This window comes from Haliaeetus leucocephalus, unplaced genomic scaffold, assembly GCF_000737465.1.
Source record: "Haliaeetus leucocephalus isolate CR32 unplaced genomic scaffold, Haliaeetus_leucocephalus-4.0 Scaffold1000, whole genome shotgun sequence".
NCBI classification, from domain to species: domain Eukaryota; kingdom Metazoa; phylum Chordata; class Aves; order Accipitriformes; family Accipitridae; genus Haliaeetus; species Haliaeetus leucocephalus.
Window position 1 is genome coordinate 2,739,658 of NW_010973436.1, and position 18,799 is coordinate 2,758,456.

Genomic DNA, 18,799 nt, shown 5'->3' on the forward strand with positions numbered 1-18,799 from the left:
GAAGAAGCAGCACGAGACACTTGCCTTCTGTGGCATGCTGCCCCACTCCCGAGCTCACAGGTTAGCTCCAAGTTCAACGGGTTTTGCCAAACTCAGCTCTCAAATGTCAGTTTTCAGGAAGAACGGCAAACGTGACAGCTCCCCTCCCAGCCAACCCCGATAACGAAGGGCCTGACATCCAAAGGCTCCCACTCCCACAGCAAAAAATCAACCTCCACAAATCACGTTGAGTGCTATTTGGCAGCGAGAGCAAGAGCTCTAGAGAAGCCCAGCCAGCCTAGGGAGACAAATCTGACTCCCAACCGGCACAATCAAAATACCAGGTCCCAGCTGCATCCCATCTCACCAGCTGAGCCATGTCACACTCCTGCCTGTGGGAAGTCGGCCTTAAATCTGGCCAGGAAACAAGGGGAAGAAAGTCAGCTCAGTATTCCCCTTCGTGCAGAGCACAGAGACAGGAGTAGTGCCCTGCTACCTGTTCAGTGCAGGCACCCACCTTGCATGGAGGCACCTGATCCGAAAGAGCTGCCTGACATTTCCCATGGGGCAGCCATCCAGAATTTGACCTGCAAGGGCTGAATATTATCTTCTCATGCTTATTTCAATAGCAGGGTCATGCCTGTGCGAGTATTTGCTCTTTGGGTCACTGGAATTGATAAGGTGAAAAGCTGAATGGATACAACTGGCCACGTTAAGATTTCTTCCAGCACTGACTTGTTCGCACACTTCAGCTTCGTTTTGCACATGGAAGAGGGAGTTTGACCCGCAAAGAAGAAAGCTAAGAGTTGATAAATTTGTCCGACACTTCAGCTAGAGCGTGTCTGTCCAAAAAAATGGTGATGTTTGCTGGTGAGGGGCCCAGCCATGGCAGAATTTGTACAGCACAACATCAAATGTGTAATTTGTTTTTACTCTGCCCAAGTGCTCCAGGTGCTCCGGCCAAGTTAGAGCCAGCCTGGCTGTTACATTTCCCAAGTTCTACTTGACGATGCTCAGAGTGGGAGTATTGGGCTCTGCACCATCTCTGGCAGCAGCCAAGGTGCATCCATGGGAACTGTTTAACACAAAACACTCCCTCCTCTGCACAGCCAGATGTGCAGTTGCCTCAATGCTTCAAGAACTTTGTTCTCAAACCACCAAGTATCTGAGAACCAGGAGTAACCCAAGCTTCCAGGTCAAATCGATTTGTTTTAATAAGAAACAAGCCATTTAGGTTTTACCCTCTCCTTTTAAAGAGCAATGCAATTTTCAAAGATCACTCTCTATGCTTATTACTCTCAATACTTACCTTCAAAGGAGTTTTAACTTAAATATTGACATTGTAAGGGTTTTTTTTTCCCCCTTTCTTATTGATTTTGCTAGGCAGAACATCCCCTGCATGAAAGCAGCAAAGTAAGGCTGAACGTGCCTCCTTCTCTGAGCCTGGATACCCATCCAGGACCTGAGCTTCCCAGTAAACATTCTCTACAGATCTGAGTCCCCCAGAGGTGATAGCTGCTAATCAGAAAGGGGACAATTATTCCTGACAGACCCGGGTTTAGCTCTTTAAAAGAAAGGGAGGAAAGTGAAGGAGAGCCAGGGCAGAAGAAAGCACTCTGGCCACTGCCGAGCACGCTCCACACAGACATATCACCCAGGCAGGGAACACAAACAGTGACTCACTCTCAGCTGTGAGAACCGCGGCGGCTTTGCCGGTGGCTCCTCGTATGGTCTGTCTGCCAGGGAGGCGATGATCCTCTTCCGATGGCCGAGCAGATTCACTTTCAACACCTGCAGGAGAGATCACGGTCACTGCAGACTTTCCTGCCCTCAGCATGAAGCAAAGCTTCCCCTCTTTGAGCAGCGCTGTTCCCATTTAATATGACTCCCTGCAAGTCACAGCCCCAGAGGGAACGTGGGCAGGACGTCACTGCTGTGGCAAGAGAAAGGCAATACTCACATTTACTATTTCAAGCTCCCAAAGGTTTTTCACAGTGTCAATAGAGCTGTAGCCACTCGAGAGGAAGGACTGAATGTAATCCTGCAGCCCCAAAGAGTCGAGCCATGCAGGAACCGAAGGCTGGCTGTTCCCATCACAGCCCAGGGGTTTCAACTGTAAAAGCACAAGAAAGGGGTTAAAAGCGCCAGGGGGCTGGGATCCCAAAGCATACAGCATCAGTTAAAATCAGTTTAAAGGCCAGTATCATGTCCACTAGAAGCCTTAAGGTAAAAAAAAAAAATCACCGTATAAACAGGGAATGCACTTAGGATCAATACTGGCATGAGGGACAGCCACCCTCTCCCCAGCACAGTGTCATCCCATCCACATAGCCTGGTGGACCAACATACTCCTCCTCCCTGCTATTCCCAAAACCCTTCCCTCAGCCCCTGTGATCCCTCTGTAGGTCACAAGGATGTGGCTGGAGTCACAGGGACTGGCTTTTGTCTTCTCTGCTTTCACAGCTGAGCTGGTCGACGCCCTGTCTCTACTTTACGTGAGGGGTGTTGGTGCTGACCTTCGGGAGGGAGCGAGCAGCCTGGAGGAGCTTCCGACGGTGCTGCGGATCACTGATCCCGATGTCCCGAAGGTCCTGGTCTTCCATGACATTACAGCCCTGTGGGGACAGGAAGGAGCGACATGGGAGCAGAGGGCAACAGAAGCCACATCAGGTGCGGGAGCAGCTATCATGCACATTACAGCACCCTCCTGACCTCACCTCCCAGCACGGCCCCACAGCAGGAGGAGGAGGAGGAGGAAGGCTCCCAAGGATGACAGCTTTGCCCCACGTACCAACCCCGGACACAGAGAGGGCTGACACGAAAGGGGCTGCGGCACACATCGCATCGGTGGGGCAGAGTGCTGCCATCCCCTCCCTCCCACAGCCCGCTCTGCAGCATCCTCTTCCAGCCGTTAGATTTCAGGCCATCGCTTACAGCAACCTTCCTGCTTGATGCACAGATGCTCTAAGCACTGCGTAACAACGCCCAGGTAAAGCTCAGCCCCCCTCCATGTGTGGTGCCTGAGAAGGGGCACTCGGCTCTGCTCAGCCTCCCTCCACAGCCACAGAGAAATCTGAATTTCTTTCCGGGAGAGCAGGCAACCTGGCGAAGGTCACATTTATCCTCCGTCCCCTGGGCAAGGAGGCAGCCCACCCCACTCCAGCAGAGGTGCTCCGATCGCCGCACACCGCTCTGTTAAAGCCCATTTTCTGCCCACCCTTCCCCCTGCAGAGCACGAGTGGACACATGCAGAGCACACTGACTTTACCCCTCTCTTAAGAGCCTCCATCACAACCTGTTTCCCTGCCCCTCGTACCTGGGGAGAGCTCAGCGGGAAGCCCAGGCACATCTCCCCATGGCTGGAAGAGCCACGCTGCTGTTTGACCGAGGGCTTCAGCTCGAGCTCGGGCCCCCCCCTCCCTGGACCTGCCTCCCTCTGCTCTCAGGAGAGTCACAGCTGAAGGTCTGAGCTGACAGCGCTTCGCTGTTCCACATTTTGGTTTTATAAGAGAAACCTAATTAAAATTGGCTGTTGGGCAATATGCTGCTGCAGGGGCATGCAGGCTGCAGGAACAGCGGGCTGAACGGCCAGGACTTCAGGAGGGAAAGACGGCCAAGTATCCTCTTCAAAGGGCAGCAAATATTTTATATTCCTTCCCACTCCACACTTTCTGCAGTATTTCAGCACTTATGTTTTGTTAAGTACTACCTGCTTTAAATACAACAGCCAAATGTGAAAGCAGTGAGCTGCTCTCTGAGTAGCCGACCCACCTGAGCGTGACCCCGCAGGGACGATGCTGCCTCCTGCAAGGGCAGAAAAGGAGGAAAAGCCCTTCCCACTGCCCCTTCCACTCTCACATACTCCTGGACAAGCACACAGGCCTATTTGCAGCCAGGACAGACCACAGGGAGAGCTTCCCTTTGGTGATGGCTTTATGAGAGTCACCGGGTGCATTTCACGGAGCCAGATACCAGTCCTGCAGCCAAACACTGGCCGGCTCACTCCCGGCAATGCCAGCATCTGCGTTGCTCCCGACTTGCTTGGTTTGTGCCTGGCCTACGACAGCACCAAGCCCAGGCAGCATCGCTCCCACCACTTCCATGGCCTGGTGTGATAACTGCTGGGTAGGATACTACACGGCTCTTTGCCCCCGAGAACTGCTCTTCCCCTCGCCGCAGAGATAAGCGTTCAGAGAAACACAGAATTAACGCTACAGGTAAGAGATGCCCAAGTCGCTGGGAGAGCTGCCCTCAGAGGCCAGACTGCAGAGAAACAATGATTTAGCAAATGACAGTGGCAAGTTAAAGCAGCGTGTGGCAGGGACGCAGGGCACTGTAGACACTCTGTGACCGCCAGCACCCACAGCACCGAGGCTCCTCTGCCTCCATCCTCCCTTGGCAGGCAGGGATGCCCGACGCCCTCAATTCCTGGCAGGCCATGGGGGGACTGAGACTGCAGATCTGGAGCAGACAGCTGCAGTACGAAAGCATTTGTCTAAGAGTTATTTAAAAAAGCAGAAAGAGCTGGGACTAAAGACCCTGCAGCCGATTAGGGTGGTTTGCTCCCTGTTTTCCAAAAGGTCAGTTTATAGCAGCAGGCTACAGCACTGGTCTGCAATGTCACTGCCCGCTGCCAGCTGGAAAGAGCGACTGCCACTGCTTGAGACAGCACCGTGGGTGGGCGGCAGCTCTGCAGGGGCACGGGTCCACACTGATACCTGCCTTGCCTTTCTTGGATTGCACCCCACATCCTGCTAGCAAGGCCATGTGAAACCCCTGGGTCTCACCTGAGTGGTAATGCTACACACAAAGCTCTATGCAAGGATGTAACTATGTCACATAAACAGCTCTATGGACCTCTCAATTGCACAATAAAAAAAAAAAAAAAGGCTTTTTGTCAGTTAAAGGCTCCAAGGGTGCCCATTTGGTGCAAAAGCAGCAGCAGGCTCCATTGCATCAAGAGCAAACGCCCTATGTGAGTGAAGTGGAGAGGCTGCCGCTGACAGAGGCAGTGATCACTCTGGCTTGTTAGCAGCAGCATCCCACAAAAAACTCGAAAACATCCCTCCCCTTTCTTACTCAGAAATTTTAAGCCAAAAGCCACATTTAACATGCATTCCTGTAACAGCAGAAGATTGTGTGCTCAGCTCAGGGGAAGAGGGAAAGGATTAAAGGTAGCTTAACTCCCCTGACATGCACCTTACCTGGCACAAGTGCTTTTGCATGCGACAGTTCTGCTACAGGGGCTGCCAGAAGGTCCTTGGGAGGCCGCATATGTGTGAGGAATTCATCTCCTAGAGGGCGATGTCTTTTAAAGGGCTTTTTTAAATGGACAGAAGATGGCTAGAGCAAATGACGGGATTTTTCCTATAAGCCTGAAGAGCAAAGCATTACTGCTTTGCTTGGGGGAGGCAAAAGGAAGCAGAGGAAGGGACTGACTCACCGAAGTCCCTGCAGCAGGCTAACGTCACACCTCAGGTCCCCAAAACCTGCAGTTCCCAACACCTCAGCCTGCTCTGCTTCCCCAACCTGCCCATCTTGGTGCTCTGCTGCTTAATTCCTCCGTAAAGAGCTGAGTGCCAGAGCTGCAGCAGGCGTGGGGGCTTGAGGAGGATGCTAGCAAGGGCACGGCTCACAGCAAACCCTTCACGCACCAACCAGGACGGCAAGAATCATCTGCAGCCAAATGAGCTGTGACAACGGCGACGTGTAATTTTCACGTATGAAAATTAAACAAGCTTGCTGATCCTATTTACATTTTTACTCATGCTTATTTTCCAATGTTGAGCCTTTTTCGTGCTAATACACTTTAGCACAGCAATGCCTGGCTAGCACAGCCATGCTCCCAAACTAGCAGCACAGGGCTGTCAGCTCACGCTCTCCCAGGATGCCTGTTCTACGCTGACATGGCCAGTTACAGGCCCAAAGAAAGGCAATAGGTGTTCTCCCACTTTTGGCATCTCAAATTCAAAGAAAATTGCTTGCTGTGTAGCAAGGATACAAGCTAGTTAAATACTGTAAAGCCTGCAGCTTTTGCGAACACTCCTTATTTTTATGTGTCACATTAAATTCCCTCAGTGTCAGCCCATATTCTCAGGGTACTTAACAAGGATAGACAAAGCATAGCAGCTCCAAATAAATCATTACAGTCTATTGTGCATGAGCCTCCGCTTAGAGAAATGTCCTTTAAACCCATCCGGATTTCATCTCCTATGAAAAAAATAATCTGCCACTAAAATAGATAATTAAATGCAAACACACTGGAGATCTTTTAACCTTTGCCAGTGGAACAGATGAGCTGTTTAAACCAGACTTTAAACCTGTTTGCATTTAACATGCCGTTCAGACAAAAGCCAAGGGGCAGAAATGGTCCGCCTGGGCCACCGCTGCCACCTGCCTCCGAGCCACGCTCCTCCGGCGCATCAATTGCCACAGGTTTGGTTAGAGCCCCGCTCTCTGCTCCGGCTCCTGTGCTTGCAAAACCACCTCTCTGCTCAATCACCAACTGATGACTTAGCATAAAAAGCCCCCTAAGCAAGCAGGGTTCCCAGCCACGGAGACCCAGCTGGGGTCTGCTGCGGCTTTCGTCCTTCCCTGCCTCTCCCGGCACATCTCACTCGCTTCTCACCGCCAGCCCCATCCTTCCTGACCTCCGCACCACTGGCTCATGCTGGGCACTGGGCTGATGAAGGGTCTTAGGTCTGTCCCCGAACCAGGCAAGAGCCATGTCTTTGGAGACCGCAGATGTCCACACCCGGCAGCTCACGAAGAAAAAGGGAACAAGGCATTCATCACCGAGAGGAAACAAAGCCTCTTCGTTACAAAGGGCTGCTCAAAAGGCAGATTGCCTTGATGCAGAGCTGCAAAGTTTCAGAAAAAATGCTGTGAGGATTTGTAAGGGTTTTTTGGGAGAGTTCGGTTTTGATTTTTAAACAATATCCCAATAGAGGTTTTTGTTTGCTCATTTTTGGTTTTTTTTTTTTCCTTGGGTTTTTTTGTTGCTTTTTTCTAAATAAAGGTCCCCTTTGGTGCTGACACAGGTCAGCAACCAGGTCAAAAGATGCCATCTCCCAAGTGCCCCGCTGGAGGCTGCAGAGCAGTCCTGGCAGCCTGACCCCAGGCTCGTGGTCAGCCCCTCTCCGGGTCCTCTGAGGATGATTTCAGCAGATGTCCAAGGCAGGGCAGAGGAAAGCTCCCAGGGACTCGCTCTGCTCTTAGCCCAGTCCTCTAGGATCCTCCAGCAGCAGCCTCAGAAATGCCAATTAGAATCAAATATACTTCCAAAGATGTATTTCAGACTTTATTTGTTGTGACAAGTGCTTTTTACCTTGTGCATTTCTCCCAGCTGTGGGGCTGCGGAGCAAGCGCAGCTCAGGGCTGCACCCGGGCCAGAGCTCTCGCTTTCACCCATACTGGGGGAGCAGGGGACATCCAAAAGCCCCGTTCACCCCAACACCTCACCGTTTTCCCCTTGCTTCCATCGGGAACTAGCTCTCACCATTTCCTGCACTGCAGGTGGTTTGTTCCTAGAACACGCAACCTTGCATTAATCCAGATTTTAGTACAGCACCGTGCGCACATGTTAGTCTTGGTAGAAAAATATTTGGTGATTTTTTTATTCCCAGAAGAGCTGGGATGATCCCTTAAAAAAATCCACCAGGAAGCAGAGGCTGAAATTTTCTTTGCAAGGGACTGAGGAGCACAATTTCCCCCCTAAGCTTCAGCTGCACACACATGTGTTTGGTCAAGGAAGGAGTATTTCTCCAGTGCAAGTGCATATACATTGGGGTGAAATGCATCACCCAGATGAGTCCTCTCCTCCGCTCCCATTGGCAATCCAAAGAGCCTGAACGATCAGCCCAGCTGCAGACATCTGAAATTGGGCAAGGTGAATCCCACTCCCTGGGTCCAAACTGGCAGAGACTAGCTGCCAGACAGTCTGGAGGAGCTTTCATCCCCCAACCTGGCCTTTAACTTCCTCAGAGCTGAACCGAGCTCCCTCCATGGAAAGGCACAAATACACACGACCAAGAGGGGCACCTCTGAACCCCGTTTCTGCCCTCCGCATTGCCCCAAAGGAGGGCATAGATCTGCTAGTGACCCGCATCCTTGTCTGGGCTGCCCCAGGGAGCCCCAAAAGATGGTGGTGCAGCCGACCCGCCTGCAGAAACACAAGCTTTTAGAGAAAGGGTCTGCTTTAGTCATGCTTCACATCTTGCACTGTAATTAAACAGCCTGCAAGGCTCCAGGTTTCTCATTAAAAGGAAAAAAAAAAGCACAGTCAGAGGTTACACTGTAGGAAGGTAGCGTCCCCTCCTGCTAGTTAGGTGACCCCGAAGGCAAGCGTGCCAAAATCAGAGCTGCTGAAATCTGCCAGCAATCCTCCTCCAGCAGGGCACTCTGCAGGCACTTAACTACCCAATTTTCAGATGCTGCTTCCTGCACAGAGCCTGGCTTTGGTCCATTCTCTCTTTCCAGCTAAGGAAAGGCCCTGAGGCAAAGAAAGTTTCATATAGGACGCGCAGTCTTATCCAGCCAGCAATGCAGTTTAATGAATCCCGACTGTCTCACTAAGCTCACGCTAACACAAGTGCTGCCTCTGTTACTAAACCCTGTATTAGACAGGCGACGGACTGCAGGGAAGACTGGGGCCAGAATGTGTTTGCTATTAAAAGCAACAGATGCAAAACCCAAACACAGCTTTTCCAGACTACAAAGGCTTCTGCAAACATCTATAGCAGAGTGCCTTCAGCTGCATGAGCCAAAGCATCCATTTTTTTCTTACATAAATGCATACAAAGCTCTTTCTTTTTCCTCTCAGTACATTCAAGACAATTGCATCTTGTCAAGGATTTTGCTGCCACTGCTATTGCTTTACTTTTGGCAACCAAAAGCCTGGGTGGGGGAGATGGAGATGCATCCAGCTCACCACAGAGCCAGCCTAAACAGAGATGATACACAGCAAGTCCTGAAAACAGAAGTTGCACCTTCCTTAGCCTCAACACCACTTCAATTTCTCCTTTGCAGGTGAAAAAAAGGATCCAGAAACCTCATTTTGGTCATCTTGGTACTGGCCAGCTGCAGCTTTCAGGAACTTAACACAAGCAGGCAGTTCAGGGTTTGCAGTCCAGAAGATAGTGGCTCAATTACATGCCCAGCAAGGCCATTTGGTGAGCCCTGTGTGGCTCTGCCTGAGCTCCTGGGTGCTCCTGCTGCCAGACTTGTAAAACACCACTGGGCTTCACGGCCCTGCAGCCTCAGCCAGCACTGTGGATAAGGGAAAGCAGCAAAATTCGGAAAGATGAGTGCTATAGTGAAGGTATATCTGGGAGCTGACAAAGCCACCGCAGCCAGCAACGAGTTCCCTGTCCCCAAATCTATTAGTTAATGACGAAGCGCCTTCCTTCCCTGCAGGGCTTGGAGGTTGCATGTTTGGCCTCATCCAGCCCCTCCAAACTGTGTGTTCAAACCCATCCGAGCAGGGTGCTGGGAGTCACCAGCCGAGCCCTGCTCCCACTGCAGAACCTGGCCAGCCTCGATCCCCTTACTGCATAAGGGGCTGTATGAATCTGCACTTGAAGTAAAAAGCTCCGCTAATATATCTTGTTCAACAGGACAAGCGCAGCTAATGTCTCGTTAACAGACTAATTTATAAGCTTGTCCTAGAAACAAGCTTGCGTTCCGTCTGTATATCTGCATGATTTGTGCTTGGGGGCTTTTCACCTGAGACCCCTGCTGATAGCACAGAGCATCACCCCCTTTTACAGACAAAAAAAAGTGCTAAAACCTCCCAAAATAGAGCCTTGATTACAGGCAATGCTGAATACCTACAGCTCTGTCAGCCATCCCCAGCTGCTCAGCCCCTCCAACAAACCTGCACTAGTGGCTTATTTATCTCAGAGTAGGCTGATGACCCCAAAGCCGGGACCTGCACACCCCAATTTCAAAGCCGGGGGAGCAGCACTAGGTCACACAAATATGTACTTGTAATTGGCCTCATGATCCACAGGGTTTTGTGCCCTCCCCTAATGGTACCTGCAGTTTGAGATAGTTCAGTGGAAACTAGGGGAAAAGAAGTATTTGTTTAGCTAAGGGCACGACAACGAAGCCCTAGCTCTTCACAGAGCATTGACTGTGGAAAGGGTTCATATACAAAAACCTACAATAAATCCTAGATTAGCACACAGCCACTTCATTTTTGTTTAATTTTCTTCCCCATGCAGACTGGCAGCGTGACAATGGCAACGGAGGGAATCGGTCATGGTTGTCAAGTTCAGGCAATTTTATTGAGAGAAAAAAAAATTAACTGCTACTTTAATGGCTTTTTTAATGTTTATTGGGCCTGGAGCTACTAATGAATCAAATGTAAGTATCTTCTAAATTGCCAGTTCTGGTCCACCCACTTTGCTCCTCAAAATCCACTCTGAACTCACTGCTCTCTGTGAAGTCCACTTCCATCACCCGGGGAGCTTCAGCGCAGCTCCGCCGCGTTTCCCCCGTCAGAGCCACGGGTGAGCGCCCGAAACGCGCTCTCAAACCCCCAATCGTTGCATCTCTGCTCTCACCATTCCCTTCCAGAGAAAACCCAAAGAACCATACCATCGTGGACAAAGCACAGTCCTTGTGAACCACCCAAGTAGCATCTGAAACCCACTGGAGAGCTGTCAAAAAAATTTCGTTTCATTGTATGAATCGATTCCCACTCAGACGCTTGGCAGAAACCCTCACACAAGGGTCCAATTCCACTCTTACAGGGTGTTCATCCAGGGCATCAAAATCAGTCTGGGGACCAAGGAAGAAATGCATTTCCATGAGGCTGGCAGCAGTGATAAACAGCAGACAATATCATGTAACCTGGCTGATGTACTCCCTGCCTGTGTCACAAAAAATAAATGAAAGCCATTTCAGTAATAAATCTGCCAGCCGCCGTGAACCAGGCCAAAGAGATCCCCAAATCTGATGAGCAATCGTTAAAGGGTAGATTGCCAGCACGTCTAGGTACTAGCAGCATTTACTTCCACCCGCAGCGGCTCAACACACACCAATTTACAAGCTCAGTCACCGAACGCTGCTGCAGGGCAGAGCTTTGCAGCACAGGCTTTGGGAAGACCAAGCCCAGAACCAACCACTCAAGAGCTTCTGCCTGGATGAACAGAGCTTGCTTCAGCTTGGAACCAAGCCTACCTGCCCAGGCACAATCTATACACAGAGGCTTACTTGGGTCTATACTAAAGTATTTTCCAACAGCTCCAATCATGCCAAGCTTTCTCTTTGTTTCACCAAGCGTAGAAGCAGTAAAAACCTTTTCTGTGGGATCTCCGATAGGTCACTGTTCTTCATAGACCATTACTGGGTGCAGAAGACTACTGGAATATGTCAGTTAAGTTTTCCCCAGATGACTACTAAAAAATGACAAGTTTTATATGAAAATAGAGAAAAGCTCTGGGGCACACACATTCTCAGAGCATGCTAAAAGCCTGGCGGCTGCCCAGGGGACCAACATCTGCGAGCCAAGCTGGGTAGTTACAAAGTGGATCATGCAAAGCAGAGCTACAATTCACTGAGGACACCAGGAGATGCCCCATGCTCCAGCAGGGCAGGTATTAGGTAAAAATGAAGATGATGCAGATATCAGCCAGCACCCAAAACCTGGGGATTTGCAGGGCGAAGGAGACCCAGCTCCGTGTGCATCCCGTCCCTTGGCAGCTGGGAGGGCTGTCCTCGGACCCAGCCTGGCAGAAACTCACCGAGCTGCACTTCAGCTCTGCTCACACACCAAGCCAATGCCTCAGCTCTACATTTTTATCAACCATTTGCTTGCACACAGACACACAGAGAAGAGAAAGGCTCTTTTATAACGAAGACCACTACAGGCTAATCTAACATGGCACTGAATTACATTTAATCAAATTAATGTCAGTACTCTAAATTATTTGTGGACACCCTGTTCTTCCAATGCCATCATTTTTCTACCACTTCTCCCCAGTTATAAAAAAAAAAACAAAACAAAAAAACCCCCAGAGGAGCCCACGGCACTACACAAGTAGAACAGATTTCCGTTTCTGACGCTGTCTCATTGAATCAGCATTAGCTGCTTTCCACACACTCCATGGGAATCCAGGCTTGAACAATAAAAAAAAGCAATAAAAAATGGTTTATGTTCTGTTTTACCTGCTCATTTGTGAATCAAAATATCTTTGGACTGAATAAAAAGTTCAGCTACAGAATAATGGTACAATTGCCAGAGCATATGAGGTTTGCCCTTCTCAGATGTCAGCCTGAAAAGTTGTCTGGGGTAGCAGCAAACATTCAGCCCTCCAAGGGAAGGGAAAAGCTTTTGCAAGCATCTCAGACATGTTTATGGGGTCTGTGGGATCACAAAATACTGTAGTGAGGGTGCAGGTAATGGCATTTCCTTCCCTACTTCTGTGGGGGAATTCCACCATTAATTACTGCAATTCCTTCTTATTACACTGGCAACGTCCCTTCTTTCCCCAGAACAGCAGAGTCCGGCCTGGCCTCTGCCCCCAGGTCATTCCCATGTTTGCCGCAGGGCACTGGGATGCACTGTGCATCTCGCGGTGCAAAACCAGTTTCCTGTGGACCTCCTGAAGGCGGCATCTGCTGCAGATGCACTGGTGATTGCAGGAGACATGATGGGACCAAGCTCTAGGAGCAGGAGAATCCCTCTCGGTCCATATTCTTGCGACATTTTCCTACTCTTACAGCTCCCCCAGCTCATTACCGGTCAAGGACAATTAAGTCGATTTATAGCACATTTTTCTGAATGGCACTGCTCACTCATTGCTACGGTTTTGTGATCTGACCTTTTCTTTTCCTCCTCTGGTGAAGGGCGAGGCAATGGGTCTCCCGAAACTCCATGCACACCCAAGGGCTGCATTCCTCCACGTGGGAGGTAGCAGGGCTGGCTTCTCTTGGGTGGTGGGGTATTCTTGGTTCATTAGTACTGTTAACATTTGGCATGCAATTCTGCTGAGGATTTTATTCTACTTGCAGAGCTGTATTTTTGCTAAGTCAAGGACAGCACAGCCAATGCCAGTAATACTCAGCTAGCAGCTTCAATTCGGTTATGTTTACCCATTGCACAAATAAACCTTTCCCCTCTAATGAAAGAATTCCAGTAGGCTGCGAAGCAGAGAAGGAGAATTTGAAGCACCATCTCCATTTTAGCTTTTTTTAATCCCCAGCTGGCTGAACAGACTGCTTTTCAAATTAAAGCCCCATATTAAAAGCAGAAGCTGAGTGTCATAGTCCAATTGCCCCGAGCCAGCAGTGCTGGCAGTGAAGGTCACTCAGTGGCAATGGAGAGGGTGAGTGAAAGAAGCTGCTCTCTTGGCCTGTGGGGCTCATGCTGGAGGGTAACAGCAAGAAAAACAGGGAAAGTCGCTTTCCTAACATTGCCCATAAACACAACAAAGCAATGGGCAACTTAAAGGGAATATAAGAATTTCTCCTGACACAGAAATGCAGCCCAATATGCAGATGTTAGTATTTGGAAAGAGAACTCAGTCTTTTAGAAAACTAAGCTACCTAAATCCATCTTTTATAGCCTATTTCTTCCCTCAACCAAGCCAAAAGATTACACACAATCTGACTTCAGTCCCTTCCTAGAAACGCATACACCAGCAAGTAAGCCTTAACGTCACGTCAAACTGATGTTTAAATAATCCTGCTGACTTGTGTTAGCAATATCCACCCTTGACTGAAGTCAATACTTGATCAGGATCTGAACTAGTCATAAATGTTCTTGTTTTTGCATTTGACTGTGAAACCGGTCAGCGTCACCAAGATGCTCTTGCGTGCCATATCAAACGCTGCAGCATTTTGTTTTGTTCTGCAGATTTAAAAAGAATTTTATATCACAGAAACACTGATCAAGAAACTCTGCTTTCAGTGCTGGAAGAAAGCAACACACCAGTGAGGCCAGCGCTGCAAACTCAGCCTGTCTGCAGCGTCCCATCCCAGCTCCAGTCCCTAAAATACCTAGTAGCTGTGTCCAGGCAGGATGACAGTCATTGCATTTATGCATTAACACCTGTGATTCCCTTCTTACCATGGTTGCTTTGACTTGTTCTTCCCTGATAACCAATTCACAAGCCCTCAAAAATCTCTGCAAGTTCCAAAAGTGAGAATATTCCCAACAAGCCCTGTCTGACACCACTCAGAACCAACCGGTACTACAAGTGATACTCTATTATTTGTCCTGAATTCCCCCAAAAGAGAAACAGCACTGGTAGAGACACGTACACACGAGGAGGGTCAGTCCTGACTGCGGTCATCACTCTCTTACCGAGGCAGACCTGAACTGCAACAGAAATTTTTAGTTTGCTGACAACTAAAGTGCTGATCTTGCAAGCTTGTGGGCAAGGGGTCCTGCTGAAGCACGAGGCCTCCAGCTATAAGTTACTAAAACCTTGTCCCAGATGCAGAGCTGGAATTCTCAAGAGCAGAGAAGCCTCTGCTCAACATTCACAGCCCACCCTAGCTATCTGCTAAAATACACTTCTAACTTCCCTTTTTATAGGAAAACCTGTAAAATGTTCATGGCTCACATTATGGTTTACATCTCCAACCCTGCCTCTTCAACGTGAACCTGTGAAAACTGCAGGTCTCCAAAGTCTCTTTCAGCTGTCAATGCTGCCTGTTAAAGCGTACAAGCAGACCCCGAGAAAGGGAGCAGGATTATTGCCTCCTTCCCACTCACCGGTTCTCCTTGGTGCTGCTGGAGATGCAGCTTGCACAGAGCTATCATCAGCAAGATGACTGGTCGCATGTCCAGAGAGCACAGCTAATCACCTAATAATAAATCTCTGGATTTCTGAAAATAATGGAATTATTATTCTTGGAAACAATGCATGTTTCTGCCTTCCTAGATTAACATCTAATTAAGAAGCCCAATATATTTACAGAGCACTTTTCAAAATCACTTTACCATACTGTGCGTTCATGAATCATTTCCCTTGTCTGGGGGGTAAGGGCTTTGGTAATGCAGGGTGCAAATTAACACAAGAGCCAACTGAAAATACACAGGAAATCAGGAATCCCTGAAACCAGAACTGGCTGAAGCATGGCTACAAAGCACTAAAAAGCACCAGACAAGCTTCTGCACCCCCCAGTTTTTGTCTCTTACTAATTCTGTACTACCTACTGGGTAGACAGTACATTTGAAACATCTATTTTTCTTAAGAACAGCACCAAACGCCGCTGTGCCAGCAAACACCGGATTTCACCCAGTCCCCACTGCGGTTACAGGATATGCTCTTTGTTAGACCGTTTTCTTAATCCTGCTTTAAGTTACTATCTACTGCAGGCTGAGTATTCTTCATAAGCATATTAAAGAGCTCTTCTTCTAGGACGCTGCCCCTGTTTTACAGCTGTACTATCACTACGCATCTAACAGCTTGCTCTTGCAATGCTTTTCTTGTCTACCCAACGTACAAGCCGCTTGTTCGCTCACAAATGGGCATCTGTGGACTCAGGCAGCAAAGGGAGCATCCTCGGCGTACTGAAAAAACCCCGCAGCACTATATGCAGGGAGTAATGCAATGTGAAACCTTACATGGAAAATGTTTCCGTATCAAAAGACTCCAACTTCTTAATTTTTGCGACTAAAACTTAATTAGCCTCATAGCCCATCTGGCAATTTGCAAACCACTACCCAGCATTCTTTGGACCTTGAAATATTTAACATAATGAGGCCCTAATAAGAACTAATCCTTTCACAGAAACTGTTTAACTCTAGGAAAATAATGCCACTTAGTTTGAAATATTCTTCGTTAGCGATTGGAAGTGGCAGTTAATAAAGAAACTGTTATGTAAAAAAAAGAAAAGGAATGGACAGCCTGCCATGCCAGGAGCCAAGAAACCAGGTCCTTTCAGTACTCGCTGCACTAGCCAGCTTCAGTGTTTACAACAATTTTAATAATTCATCTAAGAACATCAAAATCACTACTCAAAACAAATTAACTACTTGTTCCTCATTTGTCCTATATCTGAAGGTTTTACTCCAACAACATCAGAAGCTGAAGGCAAGCAATGCCACAGAGGAAAAGATTCTTAATAATTAAACTTTCATACTGGGCTGACTGTATTAGCTTGAAGTTCCCAGGACTTGGATGAAAGGATTTAAAGCCAGTCTTGGCATGGGTGCCAGAGTCAACTTCCTAGTAAAAGGGATAAGCAGCAAAATGGAAATCCACCAGGGCTTGCAGGAAATCTTTGTTAAATTATTTCACCTTTTAAATTTGAGAAGAATGAGCAAGGAGAGTGGCCCATTCCCTGAAACCAGCAGAAGCTGATCTCCTACACTGGGAGCAGTTACCCAGCATTGGATAGGGAAGAAAAACATCCAGCCGTGAACAATATTAAAAAGCAATTCCTACCACATACACCATAAAAATCACATACTGAGACATATACAAGGAACCTTTTTTTTTTTCACCTTATAAATGGCAAAATTGTGCATCAGACAGTTCGCAACTAAGTGTTGCTATTTATTGCAATTAAGCATAGTCAATAAAAATCCCTGCTTCTGAGCCTTCAGCTCCTACCTCTCTGGGGACAAGTGGAAAGTTAATTTCCTTCTGTGCCGAGCAAGGTCTATCATCACACTTGTCAGGCAGGGCCAGAGTAAAGGCGTTTTTATCTGCTAACTGCTGGAGCGAGAGCTGCCCACTAATACCACAAAGGTCAAGACCCATCAGCAGAGGATCCCAAGCAGGGATCTATGGGGTATATTTCATTTAAATTCCTTGTACCATCTCCAGAGCATCCCAGAAGTTGCAGCAGACCGCCCCAGCACGCAGGGACGCTGAAACCTCGCGCAGAGCCGAACACACCTGCCTGAAGCACAGAGGAGTCCCAGTGGTCAAGGGTCCACCAGAGGGTTGGGACCAGCTGGGTGGGACACTGCGGGGGCCGGAGACCCCCAGGAAGGGCTGGGATGGGTTCGGGGAGCCGCGACAGGAGCCGGCCCTGGCCCTGCAAGGCTGCGGGCGGTGCTGGAGCCCGGCGAAGGTGCCCAGGGCTTGCACAGGGGGCAGCTCACCCCAAATCCTCCGCAGGGAAGAGGGGAGGTGCCACACACAGCCGTAGGAACAGGATACGGCAGAGGTAGAAGGGTGCGTGGCAAGACCATCGTCTGTCGCCGACAGTTCCTCTACTGAAGGTGCATAAACCACAGTAAAATCCAGCTCTCTGGGGGAGCGTTGGCCCTGCCAGGCTAAGGGGAGACAAGGGCATAAGCTGCTTGCCGTGGAGGCCAGGAGGTATGGCTGGATGCTGCCACAGTATTCAACTTACGGGTTGCTTGGAGATCCCACAACATTCACAGGGACATTTATCCTGTTGGTCAGGTTGTTTTTTAAAAGCATAATTACATCCTGCCTTTAAGTACCGCTACTGACACTGCTCAGATGCGCGCTTTCTTGCCCCTCCATCCATGCCCTATCCAGTCTTCCCTTCTTTCTCCAGCTGCCCTGCACGTCCCCTCACCACTGTCGGATGGTTGCCGTGTTTTTGGAAACCCCCTCACCCAGCTCACAACACAGCTGTCAGGCACACATCCTCCTGCATCTCACCTCTCTGTACCATTCACAGTACCAAAGAGATGCCCTCACTGCCTTTCCAATGCAGGATATTACATTAGCCCGAATGGCTTCTCCAAAGTTTTACACCCATTTTTAGAAATTCTTTATTTGCAAAACTTGGAGTCCATACTCAAAAAGCGTTTCTTTAAGACATGCAGGAAGAACCCTCCTGCAGCACCAAGATTTTCCATCTTTGCAGTTCATCATTCCATATGAATTCTCAGATTTTTTTTACACCATGCAACTTTAACTTTCTAGATGTTGGTTATTAAAAAAAACCCTCAACATTAAGCATTACCTAATGATTATCATCATTAGGTTTCAGAGCCAACGGTGTCAGTGCAATTAGGTACAGCTCATTAACATCCTGCCTGCATGCTTAGAGTAAGTATACTTCCAACAAGAGGTCTTCCATCTCCTTCATAGTCCAGAACACAGACTGCTCAGTGATTTCTTCAAAACACTAACGAATTTCAGTTCCCATTTCTGGAGTAAATTGGATAGTAAAGATTTAGGGGGCAGAGTAAATAAAATTTTATAACAAATGTATAGTGAAAAAACTATAATACCCACATTAAACGTGAAGATGAATGACCCTGACCCAACACAACCCTAATTTCTTCCTTTTGTCTAACGTTCTACACATCCGCAAGACTGTTCTGCTGGGCTGCAGAACCCAGATGTGCTCTGCAGCGGACACGGGATATCGATAACAAGTAAAGGTTTGGCCAACACATTTGTTAGAGCCTGTGGGTCCCACCCAGCAACTTACCAGGAAGCGGACATCATCAAAGCCGTTCAAAAGCAGCTTACTCTCATATTGCTGCAGGCCAATGGACTCCAGCCACTCCCCGACACTCTGCTCCAGCATCCGCGAACCTGACGAGAGAGGAATCGGCAGACGCTTGAAAAGGGAAAAACCGTTAAGGCGGTAGCAGCGGCACTCTGAGGAAGACAGATGGCATTGCCACATCATAGTCATTACCATAAAGAAACTCAAAAAATTATGCTCAGAGTACAACAAATCAGCTGGCAGACAACTCTTCTTGTGTGCACAGACCATGGACAACAAGCTTCCAGTGCCTCCGCGGGCTCCGGGTTCAATTTGTATCCCAGTTAACACTCAGAAAAAGAAACACCTTGCCCGGGCAAACTGTTTAGAAGCACTCCTGGGACCATGACATCACATGCACTGCTTTCAGGGCTCAGGC

At 48.7% G+C, this 18,799-nt stretch overlaps 1 protein-coding gene across 5 annotated transcripts in view; it reads right to left on the reverse strand.

Annotated features, from left to right (window-relative positions):
* Positions 1-18,799, reverse strand: part of ANKS1A (ankyrin repeat and sterile alpha motif domain containing 1A) — a 109,795-nt gene that overhangs the window by 10,621 nt on the left and 80,375 nt on the right. For 4 of the 5 annotated variants that reach the window (XR_775446.1, XM_010584661.1, XM_010584662.1 and 1 more), the window contains exons 14-17: positions 18,361-18,467; positions 2,496-2,594; positions 1,940-2,092; positions 1,663-1,770 (exon numbers count right to left, since the gene is read on the reverse strand). Coding sequence is in view for 4 of the 5 variants with exons in the window: in XM_010584661.1 (XP_010582963.1) it covers positions 1,663-1,770; positions 1,940-2,092; positions 2,496-2,594; positions 18,361-18,467 (467 nt within the window). In the remaining variant the exon portion in view is untranslated. Of the gene's footprint in view, positions 1-1,662; positions 1,771-1,939; positions 2,093-2,495; positions 2,595-18,360; positions 18,468-18,573; positions 18,786-18,799 lie in introns of those variants that run through there. The other variant, XM_010584665.1, reaches the window with a different exon arrangement.